Source organism: Tympanuchus pallidicinctus, unplaced genomic scaffold (assembly GCF_026119805.1).
Source record: "Tympanuchus pallidicinctus isolate F22 unplaced genomic scaffold, pur_lepc_1.0 scaffold17, whole genome shotgun sequence".
NCBI classification, from domain to species: domain Eukaryota; kingdom Metazoa; phylum Chordata; class Aves; order Galliformes; family Phasianidae; genus Tympanuchus; species Tympanuchus pallidicinctus.
The window spans coordinates 6,622,098-6,646,719 of NW_026294690.1; the positions used below are offsets into that span (position 1 = coordinate 6,622,098).

At 44.9% G+C, this 24,622-nt stretch overlaps 1 protein-coding gene across 3 annotated transcripts in view; it reads right to left on the reverse strand.

Moving 5' to 3' along the window:
- BICD2 (BICD cargo adaptor 2) overlaps nucleotides 1–24,308 on the reverse strand; it is a 79,218-nt gene extending 54,910 nt beyond the window's left edge. Inside the window, exon 1 of one of the 3 annotated variants that reach the window (XM_052678871.1) lies at nucleotides 23,960–24,307. In XM_052678871.1, coding sequence (XP_052534831.1) covers nucleotides 23,960–24,199 — 240 coding nt within the window. In that variant the 5' untranslated portion in view covers nucleotides 24,200–24,307. Of the gene's footprint in view, nucleotides 1–23,959 lie in introns of all 3 variants that reach the window. The other 2 variants (XM_052678870.1, XM_052678869.1) reach the window with 2 other exon arrangements.
- Nucleotides 24,309–24,622: the final 314 nt, after the last annotated feature.

A 24,622-nucleotide genomic window follows, 5' to 3' on the forward strand; every position in this document is an offset into this window, starting at 1 on the left:
GCTACTGATAGCAGTGCCAGAAACAACTGGCTTTCTGCATAATTAAAATGAGAGGCTACGTATGTATTTTAGTCTGCACACCTCCACAAGATGCATTCTGCAGCAAACAGGAGTAGGAAAGAGGAACTACAAAGTTCAAAAGGAAGCAAAGCTCCAGCGCGTTACTTACAAACACAAGCAAACAGGAAGCGAAGGCTTCCTCTGCAGCTCCGTCCCACCAGGCAGCCATGCAGGCGGGGAGGAAGCGGCAGCCTCACTGACATCCCGAATGCACGGCTGCTACCTTTGCACAGCCACTGCCACAGCACTCACTGCAGATGGAGGAGCAGAATGCCTGCCAAAGTAAAATGTGGAGACAGAAAGAGCGCGAGATTTGGCTAAAATGCCGCAGCACAAAGACACGCTGCACACAACACACACTGCAGCCCCTCCACGCAGACCTGCTCCAAGCTCTGTTCCAGGTACCCCAGCAGACTGCACCTCAGCCCAGTCATCCTGTGACACATTAGTGCTCCGTACGGAACGATCACCAGCCACCCACCCACGCTGTGTGCAGACCTCAGACTGTCATCCAGGAAGAATCCCTGATAAAGATCCAACACTGCACTGACTGAGGAGGTTATTCAATTCTGGTGTCACACAGTGAGACACAACCAAACAACTGCAATTCTCTAGGATTCTGCAGAATGGAAGATATTAATATATGGCTTTTATCAACATTAACACAAGTCCACTCTTATTTCCCTACCATCAAGGCTGCAGCACCTTGACATGTCAGGGCATCAAAAGGCAAAACTAAATTCAACATGAAGCCAGAACAAAAGGCATCCATAACATTAACCACCTCAACTTTTGCAAACAAAACTTGATGTCATTTTAAAAGCATGGCTAGTCTGCTTCCATTCTTTGTGAAGGCTTAATGGATGCTAAAGCCACACATTAACCAGCTGTGCCACAGTATGGGAGAAAGGAATTTTTCCTCTGCTTACAGAGTAACTCCAGAATGTCTCTGGAGCATTTTAAAGGCCTTTGTAGTTAACTATTGACAAACTCCATTCTTGCCAGCTCAGCATTAATTGTCTGCTCAAAAACACAACTTCAGAACTTGTTCCCACTATCTGCATTAAGTTTTGCATCGAGGGCTTATGTTCTGTTTTCATTTACAGAAACGTAAGTGGAAGATGCTCCAGATTTAGACCATAAACATAAGCATAAACAATATCAGAAAAGATACCTAGTGCCAGGCACATGAAATACAGGCAGATTCCATTTGTATCATAGAAATAAACAAGTACTCAGCACTTCTGAAATCCTTCTCAGATTTGCAAATGTGCTCTGCTGGCAGTGACTTGCTGCCACTTCTTTGGGCCATTGCTAGTTTCAGTAAAACAACTTAAATACATTAAGGAAGCTTCAATCGATATAAAGGCTAACTTTTTTTTTCTATGGTCAGTCCTAAAAACCAAAATTCATTAAATATGTTCTTCATTCTTCAGCTCTTAGTGCTTTTACTAAACTTAATGCGTTCTTTATGAAAAGTTACCACTTGCAGGCAGAGTCCTGGTGCTATGAACTACAGATCTCCATAAGAACCGTTCATTCTTTGGTGTTCACCACTCTTCTATCTGTGTTTAAAACACTGAGCATACATTAGGAGTCTCCAAATAACTCCAAATACTGCTTTAGAGAATCATGAAGTTATTGGCCAATAATTTTTCTTTACTTTACTTAACTCTGCATTTTACATGGCCTTGGGAATGCTCAATGCATCTATTATGCCTAACATGCACAGCTCTTCCTGACAAAGCTTTATTCTAACACACGCACGCACAAAAACTTTGCCATTGGAAATACAAAGGAACCTTCGCTAGCACAAAGCTGGCAGCAGAAGCAAAGCTGAAGCAATGTGAAGTCATCTGCCACAAACAATGTCCAGCCTGTGCTCCGCACGCAGGAAGCCTGGGACAGAGTCTGTGCTGACCACAGTGAGATCAGCAGCCAAATATAGCCCAGAAGGCGGCCACCCCATTCTGTACGTCCTCCTGCCTGACAGTACAACAAACGCCACGCACCCAAACGGATTACTTTAAGGAATTGCAGCTTATTGTTATCTCGTGTATCCTGCCTGAGCTACAACGGAATGGTTGCTGGAAAGAAACAGGTTAGAGTAAGAATAACACAGTGAGCAGTCAGAGAAGCTATAAGCTAGACTGCAATACACAACAATGCACAGACAGGTGCAGCATGCACAAAAAGGACAATTTTATTAATCCGTATTGCATTCCTATTTATGAACATAACTGCAGCGGAAATCACCTCCTGCAACAGCATTCACAGACACACAAAGCCTTTCCACATCAGTCTTAAGCCTCTATTAGTAAGCAGAAAAAAAGGTGACAGACAAGTTAGCATGGAAACAAGAGAAAGGAAATTAAAAGCAATTAACTCATTGAAATTCCATGACAGAGGGCACACAGTCTTGATTACAGGAGGAATAAATAGTGCATGCCAGTACAAAGTTGACCAGTGCTGGATCTCCGTATTTGCAGAAGAGGGCACGTCTCACTCAGGTTCAGTTCCATAAATACAAAAGAGCAAAAATCAGAATTGATTTCATACACTTTGGCTGGAAATAATGGTCAGTGCTCAGACTGCACTGAATGCCCTAACTAAAGCTGATAAGAAAAAACAGATGCATTTCTCAGAACAACTGCTCTATTTCTCAACCAAATAAGAGAAGGTAGCATAGCAGAATTTCATTTTTTTAGGTACTTCACCCTTCACACACAATACGTCACTGGAAAAAATCCACCTTCTCAACGACTTCAAGCTTCCTTATTTGTTTGTAAATAAAAGGCAGAGCACTGTCACATCATGGAGTCAGCACTGTTCACGCACTTACAAGTTCAAGTCCCAAAATTTACTCACCGTATTTTCTCCATAAGGATGCAACTCCACACAGGATACATTGCAGAGGTTTGTACTCACGCAAGTAAATGCCAGATCATGCTTCTAAGATCGAGCACATCTTCCATTTGATGGGCTTCTATGTCAAACAAATGCCCCTGGGACTGGAAAGGATGACATCGCTGTTTCCACTCCCGGCAAAACAGTGCCACTTTCATTGCTCAAAGCTGACAGCAGCTAGACACGAGAATGTGATCTAAGGACAGACGTGTATTCACGTGCTCCAGTCCACACGTGAATGCCCAGAATTACAGCCTGGCTTCAGCAGATTGTGGAAGAAAGGGAAGAGGAGCGAATGGTAAACCTCTCTTGTAACAAGCGAGGCACAGTCTAAGCTTCCACCCGAGAGCAACTGCTGCTCTAAGGAGACTGAAACCTGCTCAGGTACTTCATGATTTGCAAAAACAGCCATTTCACATACAGAGTTTTCATGCAGAAGTGTCTGAGTTCCATCACAACAGATCTAAGCTTTGCCAAGATAAGAGGAAGTAAATGAATCTCATGACTTACAAGGCAGACCTGCTAAGAGAAACCAGAGGCTTCTTGCAGAGCCACTGTACAACAGCCAGGCCCAACACTGCAATCAGCATATATGCAAACTGGAAGTGACATGAGAAACCCAAAGGTGGTTGGTTAACATAGTCTATTCCTGATTTTAGAAAAAAAAACTTAGAGGAACAGTTAATTAAAAACAGAACAAAACTTTTTTCAGGAAGAGAGCCTGTAGAATGCCCTTGTTGGTGATTCAGCAGCAAGCAACAGCAGCATCAAAACAGCTTTCCTTCAGACCACAGCTTGGCAGTCTGTGACTGTGCACATCTAAAGACTGACCGTCCTGATTTGAAGAAAATGATTTGAATGATAACAGACAAAAAGCTGGAATTGCCAAACCCTTCGAAAGCCATTCAGAAGACATCCAACACATGCAAAGAGCAATTTAACTCTGGTTAGAAATAAACACATACATCACTACAGCAAGTTCCAGAATAGTATTTTGACAATCTCTGCCTTGGAAATCCTAAGCACAGCTCTGAAACCTGAAATGACACTGGTACTAAAGAATGCAAGAAGCAAGAGAGGTGCTGAAGCAGCATGATGGATTTACACACATTAAACTGAAATGAAACAACAACCAAAACCAGCCCTGCACAGAAAAGAAGGGGATCAAACTTTTGCAATCTGTTCAAGATTATCTAAGACAAAGAAACCTGAATAATCTACATTGCCATTCCATCCCAGAGGTCTTGACATTCTGAAGTTAAAGAAAAGTAAATTAAGTCCATAAGTTTTGAGTCTTTGAAACCCAGCTCCTGAAACAGCTGGCAGAATGCATCTATTTATAGCTAAATCCAAACAAAAACATAAATTGTATTCCACAAAAGAATTAATTTCCAGCTAAAGAGACCAAGAATGCAAACATACATTTAGTGAACTGATTTCCCACCCCTCCTCCCGGCAAATTCAAAAATAATTACATGCTTTCCATCAGTTCGGAAGGTAAGAATCCCATTTTTGCTGCCCTGCTCTGAGGGTAATGATCTCCAACCATACATTTAGATTGGAAGTGCTGCTCACGCAGATTCAGTGACATTGTACATCCCCTCATAAAGGTGTGCAGATAAACTCTGTGGTTTGCATGGCAGAAAGGAAGCATGGCCAAGGTGACAGAGAATCCTGACCACAAACAGCAGATCCCAAGTGACTTGTTAAACAGTATAAGCCAGAAATGTATACACAAGAACTCCAATAAAAGTGGAAAGGGCTACACTCATACTCTCTCTTTTTAAACAGTGGTAAAGAAAGAATGGTGGAATATTGTTTAAAAAATAAGAAAGGAGCATTTTCCTTCCTCTGAGCAAATCTAATTTCAGTTTCTCGTGGTCTGAGCTCATCAGACCCCCATTTCAGCAGGGCAGGAGACAGCAGGGCTGCAGAGCAGCAGGAAGCATGGAGAGATGTTTACATTCCCAAGCAGTGCTCTCACTGACTTCCATACCCACTAAAAAGCAGTAAATGTCATTATCAACTTCTAAAAACGTGTACAACTTCATTTTGGGTTACGGACATGTTAGAAAACAAATTTTATCTGTTGCAAGGACCAATTCACAGGCCACTTCTCCTCAGCACTGTCAGCCAGCTGTCTCTCAGAGCTTGTTTTTCTTGTTTTTCAAGACAAGGATGTCTGCTGAAAGATTTTTAACATATCTTCAGCCAGAGGCTGCCCATGTGGGCGCAGTCTGCTGTTCAAATACTTGCTACAGACGGACGCTGCTAACTGAAAACTTATTGTAGTTTAATTCAGACAGAACTTTTTTTAACTGAAGTTCTGAACTCACTTTTAGAAAGAATATAACACAGGATTTGTAGCCATTAATCATCATCCCAACATCTCTATAAAGGTTTAGCTGCATGAAGGGATGACACATTTGAACCCATCTGCCACCATCCCGTCAAGAACCAGTCCTCAATGCTGGTAAGACCCAACTATGTAAGGAGTTACCTGGTCATGGGACTTGTACCTACACAGAGAGCCAAAATACAGATTTGATATTTATAGCAGTATTACAGAGATTTGTACATCTAGTCATAAACAGACAGGAGAAAAACATCCATGTGGTACTGCAGAATATTACAGAACTTCATTTCCTACTGTTGGAATTCTCCCAAGGGTAGGAATTTTTTTTTTTCCCCTAAGAAATTTCTGTCCTAAAACAAGAAATAAAAGCATGCTTCCAGACTTTTTTTTCCCTTTACACAAGCACATTCGGTGATGGAGTTGGGCACCAATTTGTGCCACCATTCTTGCACTCTCCCTCCCTACTATTCAATTGCATTTGCTTCTCTCTCTAAACCTTTTAAAAGCAAAACCATTTACACGCAAACAAACTTTTGCACACAGCTTGCACTACTGACAAAACCCTTTGCCTAAAGAGATACATAAAAGCCTAGTGTTAGCCCGTGATCAGAAGGCAGCCTCCTCCTTCCCTGAGGGTGAAATCAGTTGCATATCATGTTTATTAATCCAGATCAGCAATCCCAAAAGAGAGGTCAAAAGTTAACCCCCCTGCCCACCACTTTTTGTTGTAGTGGCTGTATCATGTCAAGTATCAGTCATTTAAGCAACAGTTTGATGCAGTTGTCCTGATTTAAAACAAAAATCCAACCATGATGCCAGGACTGTTTTCTTCACTATATGTTTATGTGTGCACACAATTGCAGGAAAAGTCTTTTCCCAGACATCCCACAACGGGAGCACAGAAATGGAGTCCAGTGAGCAAAAACTTCTTCCAAGTTTCAAACTGAGAGCCTGACAAGGAGCTTGTAAACAATTCAACTACCTCTCCATGTGCTTCATAGGAGTTTTCTGAGCAGGACTTACACAGACAGACAAGTTTGTGAGCTCCCTCAGCAGACAAAGCACCCAGCTCATTGTCACAAAGCACCCAGCCCATTGTCACACTGCCGGTTGGACAGCGGCCCAAACAATAAGCTGTTTTTAGAAAACGGGGATTCATCCTCTTATGTGGCATGAGGGAGGGATTTAGCCTTAATTTAGCACCATTTAGAAAAGATTACCCTTTAATTACAATAGGAGTTGGCAGCCATGGGCAGCCATGAAGAGCCCCGATCCCTCAGTGCTTTGGGTGCGCAGTGGCAGTGAGGTGGAAGCAGCCATGCTGCCATGTCTCCCTGCAGCTGCCGCCTGCTCCGCGGTCAGCAGAGGCCCAGGAAAGACACAAACCTTGCATTCATCAGCGTGCAAATTAGGAAGAGCCTGTGGTGGTAAGGGGCAGAGAAGCTGCTGCAATGCACAGGGAGGAGCCACAGCCCTGCAAGGGGCTCAGATGTAAAGAAATCTGAAGGCTGAGACCAATGCTGGCTCATTGCATAGCTCTTATTAGGCAGGAAGAGACCGCATGTAGGAGATGCTGATTTCTTCCACCTTGGTGTCAGCCTCAACAGGTAAGCAGGAACCAGCTCTCTATGCTACTCTCTGGATATAGAAGTGAGTACTAGGCTTCAAGCCAAGTTTTTGGGCAGCTGCACAGCATGTTAGAGGTGCAAGACTGCCAAATCTCTGCCAAGATCCAGTAGTTCAGAGCCACTCAGGAGCCTGTTGCAAATACAACCTAAATTGGAGCAAATCTAGCTCTATTCCAGAACAGGCTCCAGGAAAATTTAGATCTTGCTCAAGCAGATTTTGCTGCAGCAGAGGAGCCTTGGCTTACATCTGTGCTCAAACAATGAACTGGAACAACTCCAGTTTAGGCTGGCATGAGGCATCCCAGAGTCTACTGCAGAGTTTAATGCAACCCATTTTTGTTTTTTAAAAGATCAATGAAAACTGGTAATTTCTGTGTGCAAACAAGGCCCAGCCTTCCTCCCCTCCCCCTCTCTCCCAGCCCACCATCTCTGGCAACCTCAGAGCTGAAAGGTGATGCCACCGTCTGAGCCACCAGAACGTGCTGGGAACCAGAGAAAGGCTTGTAAGCAAGAAGGCTGGAGAAGAGAGCTGGTCTGGGAGAGCTGCTGAGGAGCCACAGGAATTACAAGCATCAAAGGAGAAAGCAAATCTTCTGAAGAGGCAAAGCACATGTGTCCACTGGGAAAAATAAGAGAGGGAGGTCAAGACGCTGAGACAGAGTAACTGCAGCGCCTGGTAGATCAATGGAAGCAGCATGGCAGAGTGCAACCCAGCAGAGGAGAGCACACACTGCCAGCTGTGGAGAGGAACATCAAGGGTAGGAAGAAACGGGAGTCAGAAGAAAAGACAGGAGCCACTGGCTAGGACTGCACACGTGCCTTCAGGTACAAACTGGCAGTCAACAGTCCTTACCCTCTGTGTGGTAATTGCTTTTAACATCTCAGCTTGTGCCAGTCTCAAAGGTGAAGATTAAAAATCGTAGCCTCCAGGAGACCTGCAATAACAATCCTTAAGAATATCACACATTAACCAAATGTATTCAGGACTTAAGTCTTTACAGAGGACAGGGAAATCACCCTAGCTGGGACAAGAAAGAGTGCAATCTGTAACCCAGCAGCATGTGAAACTTGGCAAGTGTAGTTCTAACATGCACAAGCAGACCATTTCTGACCTTTCAGCTGCGGCAGATGCTGCAGAAGAGCAAACGGGTGACCAAACTCAAGTTTCAGAAAATAAGCACGTAAGTTTGAAAATCCTGGGTTATTTGAAAACAATATCCAACTTGAAAAATTGTCATTTACACACAGCATTCTTCCCTAAAGAATTAATTACCCTTAAACATTAAGTAGCCTGGCATTGCACTGAGCCCTCAAAATACCTAAAATGTTACCTTACAGGAACAACTGGGATTTTGACTTAGTTCTTGTTGTTGATGGGTTGTTTTTTTTGTTTGTTTGTTTTTAAATGAGAGAGATTTTGCAGTTCCATATTCTGAGGACTTGTATAATATTATCTAGCTGAACGCACCACTGCAAAGTACCACATTCCTGGCATGCTGATAAAGTTCATCATTCTATCATGAACGAGAAGCAGCTCCTTACACTCTGGTGCAATGGCCTGGATGCCAAATTGCTGCCAACAGTTGAATGAAAGCATCTAACAGCATTTAAGATACAATGTGCTAAGAGACGTGTTATGTGCAGATGGAGAGTGAGCCTGGAAGGAAACCAGACCCCAGATATTCCATACATATTTAATGCAGCCTCACACCATAGACACAAAAGACACTGAGACGTTTACAGTGCCACGGGGTGCATTAAGCTACACCTCTGTGTTCAGCTTTGTGTTTTGTTGCAGCACATCTCTGTTCCCATGTGCCCTACTCTGTCACATAAAGGTGCATCTGTTCTAAAGAATACTTCCTAATTTTAGGCAAGCAAGCAAGAGTTGATAATAAAGAGCACGTGAGGACCAAAGAAAGATTTAAAGCTATGTTCTTCAGCCACTGCTTTTGGTTTCTCTTCCCATTTCTCAGAAGGAAACACATGGCTCTTCCTAAGGGCACGATAAATAAATAGCATGCTACTTACCCCATTACTATTACTCTTCCGTGGATTCACTGCCACTGCTGTTCTGTTCTTTATTCTCAAACACAATAGCAGGTAAGTCTTTACAGGACCAATGTGTTAAACACAATTAATTCAGAAACAAATTATCATCTAAACACAGTATCAAGAGAAGCAGAGAGCCTTATTTTGCCCCCAGGGACATACTGAGGCAGATCAGTCTTATTTTTTAAAACTGCAAGGAAGAATTCTCTGCCTATCCATCCAAGAGTTTATTTCCCATTCACAGCTGTAAATTGAAAAGGAATGTTCTATTTGCTGCATTAGAAATGAAAACTGGTTTCAGGCAAAGATCTCCAAGACAAAGAGGTCAAGAAAGGAAGCAATTGGTATTCTAGCTGTCCCCAAAGATATTATTCCTCAAATGTAGCTTTCCCATTATTATGGCTTTCTGCACTTTGGGAATTTCAGATCACTAGATCAGTAAGTGTAATGGGAAGCCATTGCATTCTGCTGCAACACCAGTTCCCAAGGCAGAATCAAAACTGACTCTACAACAGAAGAGTTAATCCAATACTGTACACTGGAGAACACCCACGTGCACGCAGACTCCAAACACTGGCCTGCACTTGACAGCTCTGGCCATCTCTTAGAAGTAAAAAATGGTGTTAGAGCCTCACTGAGCTAACATCTAATGGAACAAAGCTCAGATCTCCACACCTTGTACATCAGCGCCTATCAAAGATTAAGGGCAAATTCTTCATACAAAGCCCAATTCTGTGTGCAGCAGCACAAAGCTAACACATGACTATCACAGCCTGGTACTATGTAATAAAGAAACCCAGAGCAGGAGAAAAATTTCCACCAAATTCATCATTTCCTATGGAGATGACCCTGTCACAATGGCAGCAGGACAAGAAAATACATTCTTTATGAAGCACACATAGAGATACAGTGTTAACCTTCATACTATTTAGGGCCTATTGAGACTAAATACAGGACAGGCCTGTTCTGACAGTAAGGATACACACAGCTCCCCTGATGAAGATGAGGCACAGCAGACAGCAGGGCTGATAAACACCCTTTGAGGCTGGCTCTCAATTCTCAGTAAAGACCTTAAAGCCAAATAGTTGGCCCACAGGGCTCTGCTGGCCCTGAAAGCCTCCCCAGATGAGCCAAGAGAGTTCCCCAGCTGCAGTCCCACACCCAGGGGTATGAGAGGAATGAATGCCTTAGTATGTTCACTACAAAGGGTAACAATGGGAAGGTCAGAGGGAACATCAGACCAATTTTGATGTTAACGCACTTTATGTCACGCTGAAGAGGTCCTTTTGCTTCAGTCCCAATAACTCACTTATATCTTAGGGCAGACAGCCACACAGGTTAGATTAGAACCACCAGCTACAAAACAGTACAGTAGCTAAAGTAATCCCAAACAGCTTTCATTCAATGCAGATGTACCTTCAGGTATTAGCAGCTCCCTCCTGCCATTACATATCTTATTATATTCTCATCCTTTGGTCTCTATTTGTTTCCCAAGTCAAACAAACAGGAATCTTTACAAACAGAATTCCTTACCTCCTTCCACAGAAAGATTATGACCAGTTTGATCTATTAGCAAGTCCTGTAGTAGGTGCCTCAATCATGAAACTGCCTGGAAAACTGTCATCTACTGACCCAAGCACGTATCCACGGATAGAATGCAGAACACCTTAATAGCAAAGATTTCCTCTAAATTGCCCCAGCAGTTCTGATACACAGCTTACACCTCATCCCTCAGAGGCACTCTTACCTTCCTAAAAACACAGAAAGGAGGAATCACAAGCCAAGGTTCATACTTCAAGCCTAATTCTAGTGGACATGAACAGTCCTGGCTACACATTTTCTCTCCAGGCCACCACTGTACTCTCCTCCACTGGGGACCCATGAGGACAAGAACACGTGATTGCCTATGGTCAAAATAAATTCAAGAACACAGTAGCAAAATACATTTTCTCCTACTCCACTGAAGTTACCAAACTCTCATTAAGGGTGACCATAATTCATCCAAGGACTTAATCAGCAGCATACAAGGGTAGATCGTAAAACAACACAGAATACACATGAGATACAGACTTCAAACTGCTGAAAATAAGAGTAATTAGTAGGATTGCTGAAGAAAGGGGGGAAAAAAAGTGTGGGAATAAACACGCAAAGCCTATTAAAGGCCAGACACTGACAGAAGACGACCCATCTCTGCATTCCTTTCCTACGAGGTAATGCTGCAAGTGTCACAGCAGCCAGCATTCCTTCAGTCCTCTCAAAACCCAGTCAAACAGCTAACATAGCTCACATGCTCCATTTGCTAAAATCTGGGTTCAGCTACTTCATCCTTCAGCACTGCCTAAAAATAAAAAGGAAGAGGGGAATCATGAAAATGAATCCAGTTTTCATAACTGTATCCCAATATTAAGCACCATACTATGTAAAACAAACAAAAAAGTAGTAAAAGAAGCAGAATAACAGAACAGTTGAGACTGGAAGGGAAGTCTGGAGATCATCTATTCCAACACCAGCTTACAGCACAGCCAACAACAGCAGGTTGCAGAGGACACTGTCCAGTTCAGCTTCAAACGCTCCAAAGATGGAGACTCCATCACCACCACTAAGCAAAGAAAAGAAAATTAGAAAATAAGTTAAGCATGGCACGTTGGGCTTGTGGTTAATTACGTATGCGCTACACTTCAGTCTTTAATTTTTATAGACTGTTCTGTAGCAACACAAACACACCAGAGGCTGAGCTAAACAACTCTGCAGCTGGAATTGTTCCAAGTGACTCAAATGTGCTCTTAAAATATTTTTGTGATTACTGAAGGATCTCAGAACAAGACGCCATTCTAACCAGGCGGGGGAGGAGGAGGGAAGGTTTTGAACACCCCCACTCCCCAAACACCATTCTATTTAGCCATTTAACTGCAAGCCAACTCATTTCCCAGGGATTGGATTGGGTATTTTGGCTTCAGCCCACCTTTAGATAACTTCCTGAAGTGGACTCACAATAAAGAACAGTGGCTGCACTCGTTCAGAAAAGGTACTAATTGTCTTTCAAAAAAAGAAACAACAAAAATAGCTGCCTTATATTTTGCCTGTTGTGTCTGAAACCAACATAGCTGAAACGAAGCCGCTCACAAAGCTGCAGTGGGAGCTAGCAGATGTCATGCTCAGAACCCTCAGACCACAAGAGCCAAGAAGAGTCACACACATGTGCACGGTCCTATCAAAGATTACTGCTAGGCCATACATCCTGAGCTCGACACCACTGTGAGGTAAATCTTGCATATTCTCTCACACTGGAAGTACTACATGCTTGCTGCAGCTTCAGCCACCTAAATGCTGCTGTACAGCAGTTACCCAATAGAATATCCCTCCTGCACCACTGTCACGTGCGTACAGCACCCAGCACATCACAGCACCCAGAATGAGTCACCCCAGATAAACCACCATTTGATCAAGAAAAGCATCCACAAACGCTGAGTGGTTAATCTGCTGCAAGGTCACTGTCATCTCTCCAGCAGTGACAAACCAAGGCTGTCTTGTACAGATAAACATCCATGTGTTCCACGCTGGTATGGAGAGCTGCAAGACAATGGAATCGTAGAATGCCCTGAGTTAGAAAGGACACGTAAGAATCACTGAGTCCAAGTTCTGGCTCCACAAAGGAGACAGAACAGGCTGCCCAGGGAGGTTGTGGAGTCTCCTTCTCTGGAGATGTTCAAGACCTGCCTGGACACCTACTTGTGTGACCTGGCGTAGGGAACCTGCTTTGGCAGGGGGGTTGGACTCGATGATCTCTGGAGGTCCCTTCCAACCCCTACAATTCTGTGATATGGAAGAGCTCCGCAGTTTGGATGCAACTTACCCCTGGGCAGAACACCTTCCTGCTAGTGCTGTGCCTCAGAGCAGCTTGGGACATGGCTCGGCATTTTCTAAGCCAGTGGTGTACATGCTTCTGCATGCGGCATCACTGCAATGTTAGCACAGTAAATATAGACATTACAGTAATTGTTGTCTTTTTTTAATGGGGGGGGGGTTCTCCTATTCCAGAGAGAAGCAGGAATATATGCACACCAAAAAATGATCTACACACACATATGAAAGCAAGTCCTAAACTTTTAAGAAAGATAAGACAGGCCTGTACTGGAGCAGCAACACTAAATTTCAAATAAACCTCCCAGTATTTCATATTTTATTCTACACTTTCTCTTCTGAAGATCTTTCTGTACAAATCCTTGATGAGAAGAGCAAGGGGAAACTTTCTAAAGGTTATATAAAGTACTCAGCTCTCCAACTTCAGTGATTTCACAATCAACAATAATAAAAAACAAATCCAAACTCCCATGGGCTTAGGAAGGAACAGATGACCTAAGATGAAGGCGGCTGGAGCTGGCTAAAGCCTTCAAACATGCAACTGCAGCTTCTCCCTGTTACGGGTGGCAGTGAGGAGCAGGGACAGAGCCGCCTGCCACCCTTACAGCGTGCAGCTCAGATCAGCCCTTCTCTGCTCCAAGCCAAGTAAGAGCACGGCTCTTTCATACACAACATGCACAGCGAAAGGCCGGAGGGGAGAGCATGCGTATGTAAACACAGAGAAGTCTGCCCCCCACCACAAGGCACTCAAGGTACACCTATTCTTTATGAACTTCCCACATAAAACAAAAATCTGTGTTATGCTAGTTGTGTGCCATAGGGAAATGTGCATTCATGATGATTAGGAAATGTGCATTCATGATGATTAGGTCTGATATGTTCAAATAGAGGTCTGAACACAACTCAACAAATCGTGTTATTTTAACCAAGTCTATCAGTTTGGTGTTTAAAGCCCTGCACTGTACCGCAAATAGGAGAGAAGGTGCTCATCTTAAGGACTGTATTTAAGGCTGTTTTATCAAGACTGAAGTATGCAAAGTTTGGCTTGGAAATAGATTCTTGGAATTTCAGGGTGCATTTCCTTTCTGACGAGGGTGAGAAGAATTAGGAATTTAATCTCTAAACAGAATTAAAGAAGGAATGAATTTTAATCCAAGATTAAATTCCAGCAGTAAAGCATAAAATCTAAAATCCCTCCCCTTCAGCTTCTTTTCTTGCAAATTTAATGAGGAAAACATTTTTAACAGACTCGTTGATACAGTAAAGAAACTTGTGATGCTGTAAACTGAGGATGCAAGAGGACGGTTTAAAAATGAAGTCTGCTGTTTCAAAAAGCAAATAACCTACTCCTGTGCCAGGAAGCTTTTGGCTGTTTCCAAAACGAGAGAGTTCAACACTCTTCCACTGGTTTAAATTTATTTAAAACAGCTGTGTTCTCAGAACAGCCATTCTGAGAACAGCTACTTCCTGCCCATTAAAAACGTTCCCAACCCATTTAAAATAAAGGAGGGAGAAAAACAAGACAAAAATCTGATGCTGCAATGGCAGAACAAAATCCAAGTATTCCTGAGGGTGTCTCACTGAGCTTCCATGCTGCAGCACTGCTCTCCCACCAAACACCAAGGCACAACTCCAAGGAAACGCTCGCACATCATTTCCCCATTGCCAGGGCAGAGGGGTCACCGCCATGCTGGTCATGAGATTGCAGTGCCCTTCTGCACTGCCATTAAATCTCCCATGTTGAAAGTGATTAGACTATAACACAGCCTGTATTTTTTCGCTGCTTTCAGGAACGCTGCAACAAAGGCTCTTTGAAAGCACAAGCCTTCACTCACGTTCAGCTCAAAGCAGTTACAGAGTTGAGGGCACGACGCTGCGTACACATTTGTCTAGGTTAGGGGTTTAAGATTGGAAACATCTGTACGAGGTTAGATGCACAGTTAACACTTCGTACATGCAAACACAGAACTATATTAGGAGTATCAGAGGTTTTAAACTATCTGGCACGTACAACCAGCTACTGGAGTCGTGGAATTTTTCCTATTCCAAATAAAAAGAGAAGATGCTGGGACAGCTCAGGGACTTTCTAGCCTTTGTGGCTGCACTGAGAAACAAACCAAGCCTCTACTCTGAGCTCCAAAGACTATAGGCATATATTGGTTTTTTTTTTTACTTAATAGGCACAATTCCTTTCCTATTTTGGCATTTAACTCTGGCAATACTGCCAGTATATATTCAGCACAGAAAGACAAGACTTTGCCTAAGGAAAACTGTTCCCAAGACTGCACCAGGAGTTGTCTCTTTCCTGAACGGGTTTCCTACACAAGTAAGGGCACAGACCTGCTCTGCACATCCAGTACAAGCCCAGCACGTGGCAGAAAAGAGGTCCTCTGTGTCCTAATAATTCCCTCTTGCTTCAGTCAGCTTTTCTGGCAGTGCTTTCTTAACTCACCTGTGAGTCAGTCCTGCTGGAATGGCCCCTAATCTCACTGAGGTCCCAGAGGATCTTGTCACAACTGAATAACCAGATGCTGGAGAAATCTTACTAATAATTAGAAAAAATGCATTACAGTTCTGCTCTCAATGGCTCATTGTGATCTTTGCAATTGACGTGAGGGGAGAGATGAGTGCCTTTGTGCCCATTTGAATCAGCTCCCATTGCAGAAATGCCAGGAGGGAAACAGCCATTATACCCTAGCACAAGCAGACTGGAAAAAAAAAAAACAGCAATGTTTGCCAAAGTGATTATGGATTGAATCAGTGATACAACTATCCAAGAAGTTTGGATTCAAAATACAATTTTTATTCAAAATACAGATGGGAAAGAAATTGTGTCACAAAACTAAAAATAAATGCAGTGTAATAATCCAAGCCACAATCTTCTTTATCTTAATTTTTTTCCCATCAGAAAAAGAAAAGCTCCACACAAACACAAGTCATGCTAAATAAATAAACTTGGCTTAGCAAAGGGATATCAAATTCAACAAAACATTCTGCTTTTCACACATTTGAAGTTAATTCATTTGCACTATTTAGATGTCGATTTAAGGTAGCTATACAGTATGCTAAAGATCCTACTTTGTCACCAGGCTTACTTGTTATGTACAGAGGAGACAGATTTTTACATGGCAGGATCTCATTCATCTCGGAAGCCAAGCAGCCATTCAGATTTTAGATGAACCATCCATATTGTTAGGAAGGAGCAGAAAGCTGGCTGGCAAAGGCCAGAGCGCCCAGATTTATTTAAGATTACAAAGCTTATCACTCCATTGTCACTGGGAAAAAAGAAAACCAGGGTATTTTCTGGAGGACGTGGCCAGGCCTTCTTAAAGCACTGACATTCCAGAGGGTGGGCAAAGGTTTGCATTTTCTTACACATTTGGTCACACTAAAAATGTTTCTGTATTCCAAATGCAGATTGTGTTTTTAAAGCCCTGTGCTACCAGCACAGCTGTAAGGTGCAGGAGAATATCCCCACAGTGCTGAGAGACACAATGAAAATCAGTACCAAATGCGTGAAAAGGACTTCTGCAGTGGGAAATGGCAAAGATTGAACCACAGACGTTGGAGGAGAAAAGAGAATCACGTTGAAAAAGAAATAGGAGGGGAAAAGTTACACCTCTCGTTATATCACTGTTATTGACATGACACGTTATACTATATAGAAGACTACAAACCTGAGAGATAAAATCTGGGCTGGACACAAAGAAATCAATCACCATTCCTCATTTCAAGAGAGGTGATTTATGTTAAAAATAAATCCACATTTTTAATTTTTAACAGTGGCTGGTTCTAACACCTTTTTGGTTACAAACAAATGCTTCATGGCAGCGCCACCAAAGTGAGCTGAGTGCGAATGCTGGCAGGAAAACACCCTGGGATGAAGGTGCAGTGTATCCCACCTCCATACAACAGGATACGCTCCAAACAAACATCCTTCCCCAAGCACTGACCTCAAAAAGAGACTAAAAATCAATGCAACAAAATCTCTGCATGTAGGAAGCAGTAAAACCTGGCTGGTGTGGGCAGGTGAGAGGGCAGTTCAAATGTCTGTTCAGTTGGCACCTATATCGGAGAAATAAGGTTATCCATCCATCAAGGCAACAACTTTCCTGCCTAGAAACCAGAGCTAACTGACATGGCCAACTGCTCAGCATGCAGGACATGCAGACAGACTCCCAGTGAATTTCCTGCAACAACACCTCGCTGCCTGCAGCCCAGCGCTCAGCTGCACCGCTCCACAAGCACCAATTAAAGGGCAACAACAAAAATCACAGAGACAAAGGACTGCAGCACAGCGCAGGGCCGTGCAGCGCACCACAGGACGCGCCGCTCTGTCTGCACAAGCTGGGTAGGCCCTAATATGGCACGGCTGCTCCCCATCCCAAGCACCAAATACGGCACGGGCTGAGGACAAGCCGGATCCAGCCCAGCACTCGGTTCCAGCTGGGATAGGGTCAAAATTCCCAATTCAGCTTGTGGACAGGCACTCAGCACACAGAGCTGAGCACAGCTTTCTGTACGCGAGCAGGAGTCCAGTTCACTGCTCCTCCTGAGCTCCCGAGATGAGCCTGCCTGCTCCAAGGCAGGGCAGGGGACAGCCCTGGGTGCCAGCTGTTCCCTGGGCTCACCCTAGAAAGGGCGCAGGGGCAGCACCCACACGGGGTTGTCCCAGCAGGTATGGCAGGCAATGGGGGAGAACGGAGTGGAGGAAAAGCATGAGACGGACACAAGGAAGGAAAGGGCTGGAATGAGAGGAAAATAGGAAGAAGCCCCAGTTCTCAGCTATTACACCTAAACCCAGCTACTCTCCAAAATGGAGGCTCCTGCATTCATTCGGATGGCTACATTTATTTATGTCATTTCCCCCCTGCTAAGGTTTTGTGGATCATCTTTCAAACCCATGCTATATTCCACTGTTGCTCAGTTACAGATCTGAACAAACCATTCCCTGCAGTCTGCCAAACGCAGAGAAAGAGAGCAAATGAATGCCTGGAGGATGAATCACCCTCTGGAAGTCATCTTACGGCCCCACACTGCTACAGATTAGTCACAACCTCACATACAGTAGAGAGAAAGAGGAAATGGTGAATCTATTAATGCCACAGCAGCGCACAGCCCTGTAACTGCTGTTTCCACCCCTCTCCCCCTCCTAGGGAAAGCAGGCAATTTTCCAAATCATTAGAATTTTCTTTCAGATTAGAAGAAATATGTTCTTCAACTCAAAGGGATAAATTAGGTATTAACACCCCTGAAACTAGTGGGCTTGTTCCAGCAGGGTTTGAAATGGCAAGCAGGAGCTGCGATTTGAAACGGGCCGACTGCAGGGATCGCCGCAGCGGTTTGAAGGAAACCACCATGAAGCAAAATGCTGTGACGGGGCTGGAGGCTCCCAGCAGCAGGCAGGAGGTCTGACACAGCAGGGATGAACAAACTTCCGCTGGTACAAAAGGGACGTCGGAACATACAGCCCATCAGAACCCCCCTGGGTTCACCCAAGCCCCTAGCAAAGCCACTCAGCAGCCCTGAGCCCAGCACACAGCCCCAAATCTGCAGAGCCTCAGCTGTGATGTGCCTCAATTCCTGAGTGCAGTTCACCACATGCCCTCCACCGGCACAGCTAATGGCAAATGCTGAGGCTCTTCCGAGGAAAAAATAGCAGATGGGATTGCTGCTGCCAAGCTTTTGTCTCAGGAAACCTTGGATTTCATCGATTGTACAAAATTCAAAACAAATGAATGTTTGCATGATGGTCAGGGACAGCCTTCATTCTCGGCCAAGGCACAGACAAGCATCACAAACAAAAATAAAACATGAGTTTCACAGTTCACCAAGGCCCAGCTCTCAGCTGAGCCTACTGGAACATCAGGAAAGCCACTACTTCTGTAACAAGCTTTTATAAATTTAATTCAATCTGAAGTTCTCAACTGTTCACCCAAACATTTGTTGATGTTCTATTTAAAGTAGCATGTCCTGCATTTTACAGCAGAAAGCACAAGAAGGAGTTGGGCATTCTCGTGAGGAAATCAAGCTTTCAGCTAGAGCAAATCAAGCAGCACTGGCAAAGAAAAAGCAGCTGAAAACACGAATCCATACAGGTTGCTCATTTCCAGTACAGCGGAAAAAACTGGAATGTTCAACTTTTCAGGCTTTGTTTTGTTAATATGTAAGAAAGGTATCTTTTCCAAAACACAGCAGCAAATGCCCATAGTGCTCCAGACATCAGATTAAAATTTCAGGTGGCTGCATGCTGACTGTAAACCAACTGCTATTGATCTAAATGTAAGGAGTTTGGTTTTCATGGGAATGCCTTGCTTACCCCAACAACCACGGGTTTGTCCAACTTCACACCAAAGACAGCAATTCTGGTCTCTCCTTCCATTTCAAGTGAGCAGGTGTTAAAGTCTGTCCGATCAACAGCCACCACCAAAGCAACAAGTTCACTGATGTCACAGAATCACAAGGTTGGAAAGGACCTACAGGATCATCTAGTCCATGTGTGTGTTCAAAACTGATAACGAGCTCCCCAGCAGTTTGTAGCTGTCCCTTATTGTACATTTACATGCAGACAGACAGAATCACAGCCAGCCTATCAGGGTCAATTTGGGAAAACAAAACAACAAGAAGTCAAACGTGTATTTTATGCACTACCTCCTTCTGTTTTAAGAGATGGCTGGATGTAACGGTAAGGTCCTTCCCTTTCAACAGGGATCACTATAACCACTGAATTTGTCAGGAGGAGCCTGCAGAGGCATGCCCATGGCCATAGAAGTATTGCTGCTGACCACTGTCATGTACCATGGAAAGGCCTGCTCAAGCAGGTGTTGCACTATGGGCACACAAGACTGAATCCCAGCCTACACTGGCTTGTTACTACTTGATCCCAACCATCTCTTTCCTTCACCTTTGTTCCAATACAGTAAATGAGCACAGCAATACAGCAGCGCAGTAGGTAAAATGAAGTCAATAAACCTGATAACTATCTCATATGTCTGCCTGTAAGGTACACTGCGTTTTTTCCAATGGGAAAAAGAATTATTTCTCCTTCGCTTTTGAATATACACAAGTGTTAAAATGGTACGGATTAAGTATCACATGTCCCATTAATTGTTATGTATTTGAGTGAATTAACCAAAGCAGAACCATCCTGAGTGAGCACTCCACTCAAGCAACACATTCAAATAAGCTACACAAATATTACAGCCTGGGCACGTATCGCCTCCATTGCAGAATATGCCCTGCTTCATCTTAATGAGAAACGAGGCAACTCAAGGTTTCATTTGCATGTTTCTTTCGGAGACAGCTTCTAAGCCTATCCAGGAGTCCTCTACAAAGAGTTTGTGTCATGGAACAAAGTCAGTGCATGGTCCTTAAAGGCAAAAAACAGTAACAAGAGCTACTGCCACCCTACAGAGAAATGAACAGTCACGTACAGCTCACTGCTTTCTCTCCAGACATTCCTTTGTCATCTCCAAAGAATATTTTATGTTAACCAAAGATTTGGTTAACATGTTCCCTTTGTCTTCTCCTCCCCATAAAAACAAAACACTGTTTGCAATACTCTTCTGAAGTGTTTAATGTTCACAATACCTTCGCCTTGGCTTGCTCATCACAGTACACTTGGACATTCTGAATGCTGTATAACCTCCTACCATGCATCTGCTTTTGACATGAGGTACATTTGATGTTTTCTGAAGAGCAACAACTTCACATCACCACACACAGCGTGTTGTGTATTGGGAAAAAATGAAAGAGATGTTGGGAAACTAAAGAAAGGCAGGTTATATTTTGATGAAAGCAAGTAGTATGAGAGAAAAAAAAGGAGGTCCCCAGTTGTATCAGTGCTCTTACTGCCTTTGTAAGCTTTCCACCCACCCCCTTCCCTTAAAACATACACAGCAAAGAAGGCCTTGGCATTAACTGCAATGTACTGACACATGCTTTTAGAATTTCAGGGCAGTCACAGTCTGCAAGCACCCTTTTACATTATTACAGAAATAAATAATTCATAACATAATCATGCCCCTGCATTCTGAGGGATTTAAATGCAAGTCTACATCACCAATACTGCATAACCATCTAATTTGAAAGTAGCTTTGGACAGCAGCCAGTTTCATATCTAACCAAATAGTTAGCTGTAAATCTAACTGGCATCTCAAAAGCAACTCAGAAGTACTAAGCAAAGCAGATAAACTCTTTTTCAAGCTAACCTTCCAAGCCACATTGTCCTACAAATCATCAGGATGCCAATAAATGAATTCCCATCACTTCTGTGAGCTTCAGCATACAAAGAGCTGATCCTACATACTTTCCCTGTGAGTACAGCCACCCCAGCTCAGGCAGGTAGGCAGCTCTCTAATTCACACAATTAGCATCCTCACAGACAAAGGTTCACAGGATGATTTCTTAGCTGAACGCAGCCTACAGAAACAATTCTTTATTGCTTCATCTCCAAGAGGGGACAAATAACAATCAAAACAATCAACATACAGTGTGATGTAGTGTTTCACTGAGTCAGCATCTGATTTCTCTAAATTGAGGGAAAAAAGACAATGTATTTCTAAACCATAATGTTTAGTAAGGTTTGAAATCAATTTCATTTCACAGAAATAAATGTGGGGCTGAAATAACTAGCAAGTTTACCTGGGAAGACAGTTTCTACTTCAGTCTATGTATCTCAAATGGAAACAACAGAAGAAATGTGGCACAATTACCCTGAGAGATACAAGATGCAAGCCAGCACTTGAGCAGTGGAAGGACAAATTTGGGGAAAAATGTGCAATTGTCCAAGCACTCCAACTGAAGAGTTTGGTGAGATGGAGAGCCTCAGTGCAAGGACAGGACAGCCACCCACTGTCACCAGGATGATCTGAATGGCAAATATTGTGTACATGCAGGTGGATTTGCAAAACAGGGTCCAGCTCTAAGGATGGCATGTACATTCATCAAAGGGAGAAAACCGTGAAGGCTACAGCTAGGAAATACTGCCACAATCACAGACACAGGGGCATAAGGGAGAAGCTGGCCGGGAAGTTGTGCAAGATCTGACAGCTGCAGCTGCAGAAAAGCCTGTACTTTCAGCAGCCTCTATTAGAAGGTTCCCACGCTCAGAGCCCATTTACCTTGGTATGAACAGGGCTGTGATATGGGATGCTTCATAACATTAAACAAATTAAAGTATAACCAAATTTACAACACCAAGCAAGACAGGAAACTTTGCTGTGTCTATGCATTACATGGCTTTATCCTATTGATGTCTCTTGATGTAGCGGAGAGAAATAGAACAAGATTTAAGGAGACTCCAATGTCTGTATTTTAAAAGGCTGCATGAAGTCCCAGTTTAAGAAGCGAGAGACAGAAAGCACCCCTCTTCCAGACAGCAATTCCCCTGCCTTCCCCAGAAGCAACCCCATGCAACCTAAGGCACAATCCCTTCAAACTGCTATATGGCAAGTCCTGCGTGCAAAGTGCCTCTCAGTGTGCCTGGGAAAAGCAAGAAGTTATATAAACAGCAAAGATAAAACCCTCCTTTAACAACACTCCTCGTGTATCTGCTGCAGGTTTGCAAGTTCTAATGAAGACCAGATTCCTCCCCAACATCACAAGAAAGCGAGAGGAGCAATGTTTTGCCCTGCGTAGTATGACTAGTAGAGTCCTCAGATTGTTCCCAGAATTGTTTGCCTCCCAGGTTTTGACTTAATTACAACAGGACATGCACACACAAAGCAAGTTCTCCAGAATATTAAAAGCAAAAAGAATGAATCATGGCTCATCCTGTCTTTTTTTTATTATTATTATTCTTCCCAAATCTCTTCAAGCCTCTGAAATGTAGCTCTAAAAGAACAAGAAGCAGCTGCCTTCCAGCCATTTCTTGCCTTAAGGACTAAATTCATGAGGCCCACAGCCAATCAAGGGAGTGAGGTGTCACCTGTGACTGGGCCACCCCAGCATCGCCCCGCATTCAGGCTCCAGCTCAGTGAGGTCACACCAGTCTTCTTGCCTCCCCCAGTGCCATGTTTCCACATCCCAACTACCAATGGGTTCACTGATTTTCCTCCCCCTTCAGCACAGCTCTATCACTCCATTTTTTAAGACTACTTCTGATTCCCTAATCTTTCACATGGCACCTCTACTTCCAAGGGCTGATGATGCCAACACACTTGTTCCCCCCAACATTTGTCCTGCCAGAACCAAGTCAATTCCAAGTGGCATCAGCCAGAGAATCATTTGATTTGGGAGGGACCTGTAAGGGTCATCCAATCAAATTCCCCTGCAATGAATAGGGAGGTTCAGCCTGCATTTGGTTAGTAAGAGTACATTTAATTCAAAATAATGAACCTCCTCTGCTTATGCTTATTTCGCTTTTATTATGTTAAGCAGAGTCCATCAGACGCACAGGATGCAGGAAGCGAGGGCGTTCACAGGTTCAGCCGAATTGGTACAAATCCATTTGTATTTACTTCCCCTTTGACACCGCATATTTTGATGTTACTTCAAATCCACATCCAACCGACGCGAGCAGCACCAAACACCAACAGCACAAGGATCACGTTGGCCAAACACGACCACACGAGCTCACGTTTTGGGCGGTATCAGATCTTTTGCAAACAAGGCAAGGCCTATATCAGCTGCAAAGCAGCGCGTGGTCTGCCTGCATAGAAACAGCCACCAAAATAACCGGGGCAGGGGCAGCCAGGCGAGTCCCACGGGACTGCGCTGCACGGGCACGGAGCGGCCGCTCACAGGGAGCGCCGGGTCCGGACACGGCAAAGCCAGCCGGCACGGGCCGTCCTTGGGGCGGCGAACATCTCGTGTCAGAAGACCTGACAGAACACAGCACCTCCACCGCCAGCGAGACAAGAACCGGCCAGCACGGAACCGCGTGAAGATGAGCGAACCGAAGCCAGCTGCGTTTCGGCTGGGCACAAATTCAGCCGTTCCAGCACCGAGCCCTGCCCCCCCGGCCCTCCGCCGCAACGCCGGGAGAAGCGAGGAGCGTCCTCCGCATCCAGCGTTCAGGCTCGGCCCCGGCCCCGAGAAGCCCCAGGCGCGGCCCCAGGCTCGGCCCCGGCCCGGCGCTCCCCGGCTCCCTCACCTCCTTCAGCTGCTCCATCTCGGCGCGGATGGTCTCGTACTCCAGCTCCAGCTCCTCGTACTGCTGCTTCAGCTGCTGCTTCTCCTCCAGCACGGCCAGCCCGTACTCCGCCGCCTGGATCTTCTCGCGGGTGGTCTCGCCCAGCTCCTGGAAGAGCCGCTTGATCTCGCTCCGCAGCCACTCGGGCTCCGACTCCATCACCAGCCGGGCGTACTCCTCTTCCTCCATGCCCAGCGACATGTCGGCGGCGGGGGCACCGCAGCCGGCGGGCGGAAAGGCGAACGCGCGGCCCGTCCCCCGCTCCTAGCAGCGCCGCGGCCCGCGGCTGGCCACGGCCCCCCCTCCGCCGGCAGAGCCCGCTCGGGCGGCCATCCACGGGCGCGGCGCCGCGCTGCGGAGCGCCCCTCACACCGCGCCGCGGCCGCCGCGAAACTCGCCCCGAGCGCCGACCGCAGTGAAATCATTCAAAGGAACGGCCGGCCCGGCGCCGCGCGGCGCGCTGGGAGCTGTAGTCCGCGCGCGCTGCCGCCCCACGGGGAGGCGCCACCCGCGGGACTACGTCCCCCACAATGCACCGCGGCGGCGCCGCCCGCGGGGAGGGGCGGCGGGAAGGAGCGGAGCGGAGCGGCCCTCTGCCGGGCTCGGGGCGGCCGCGCCCCGATG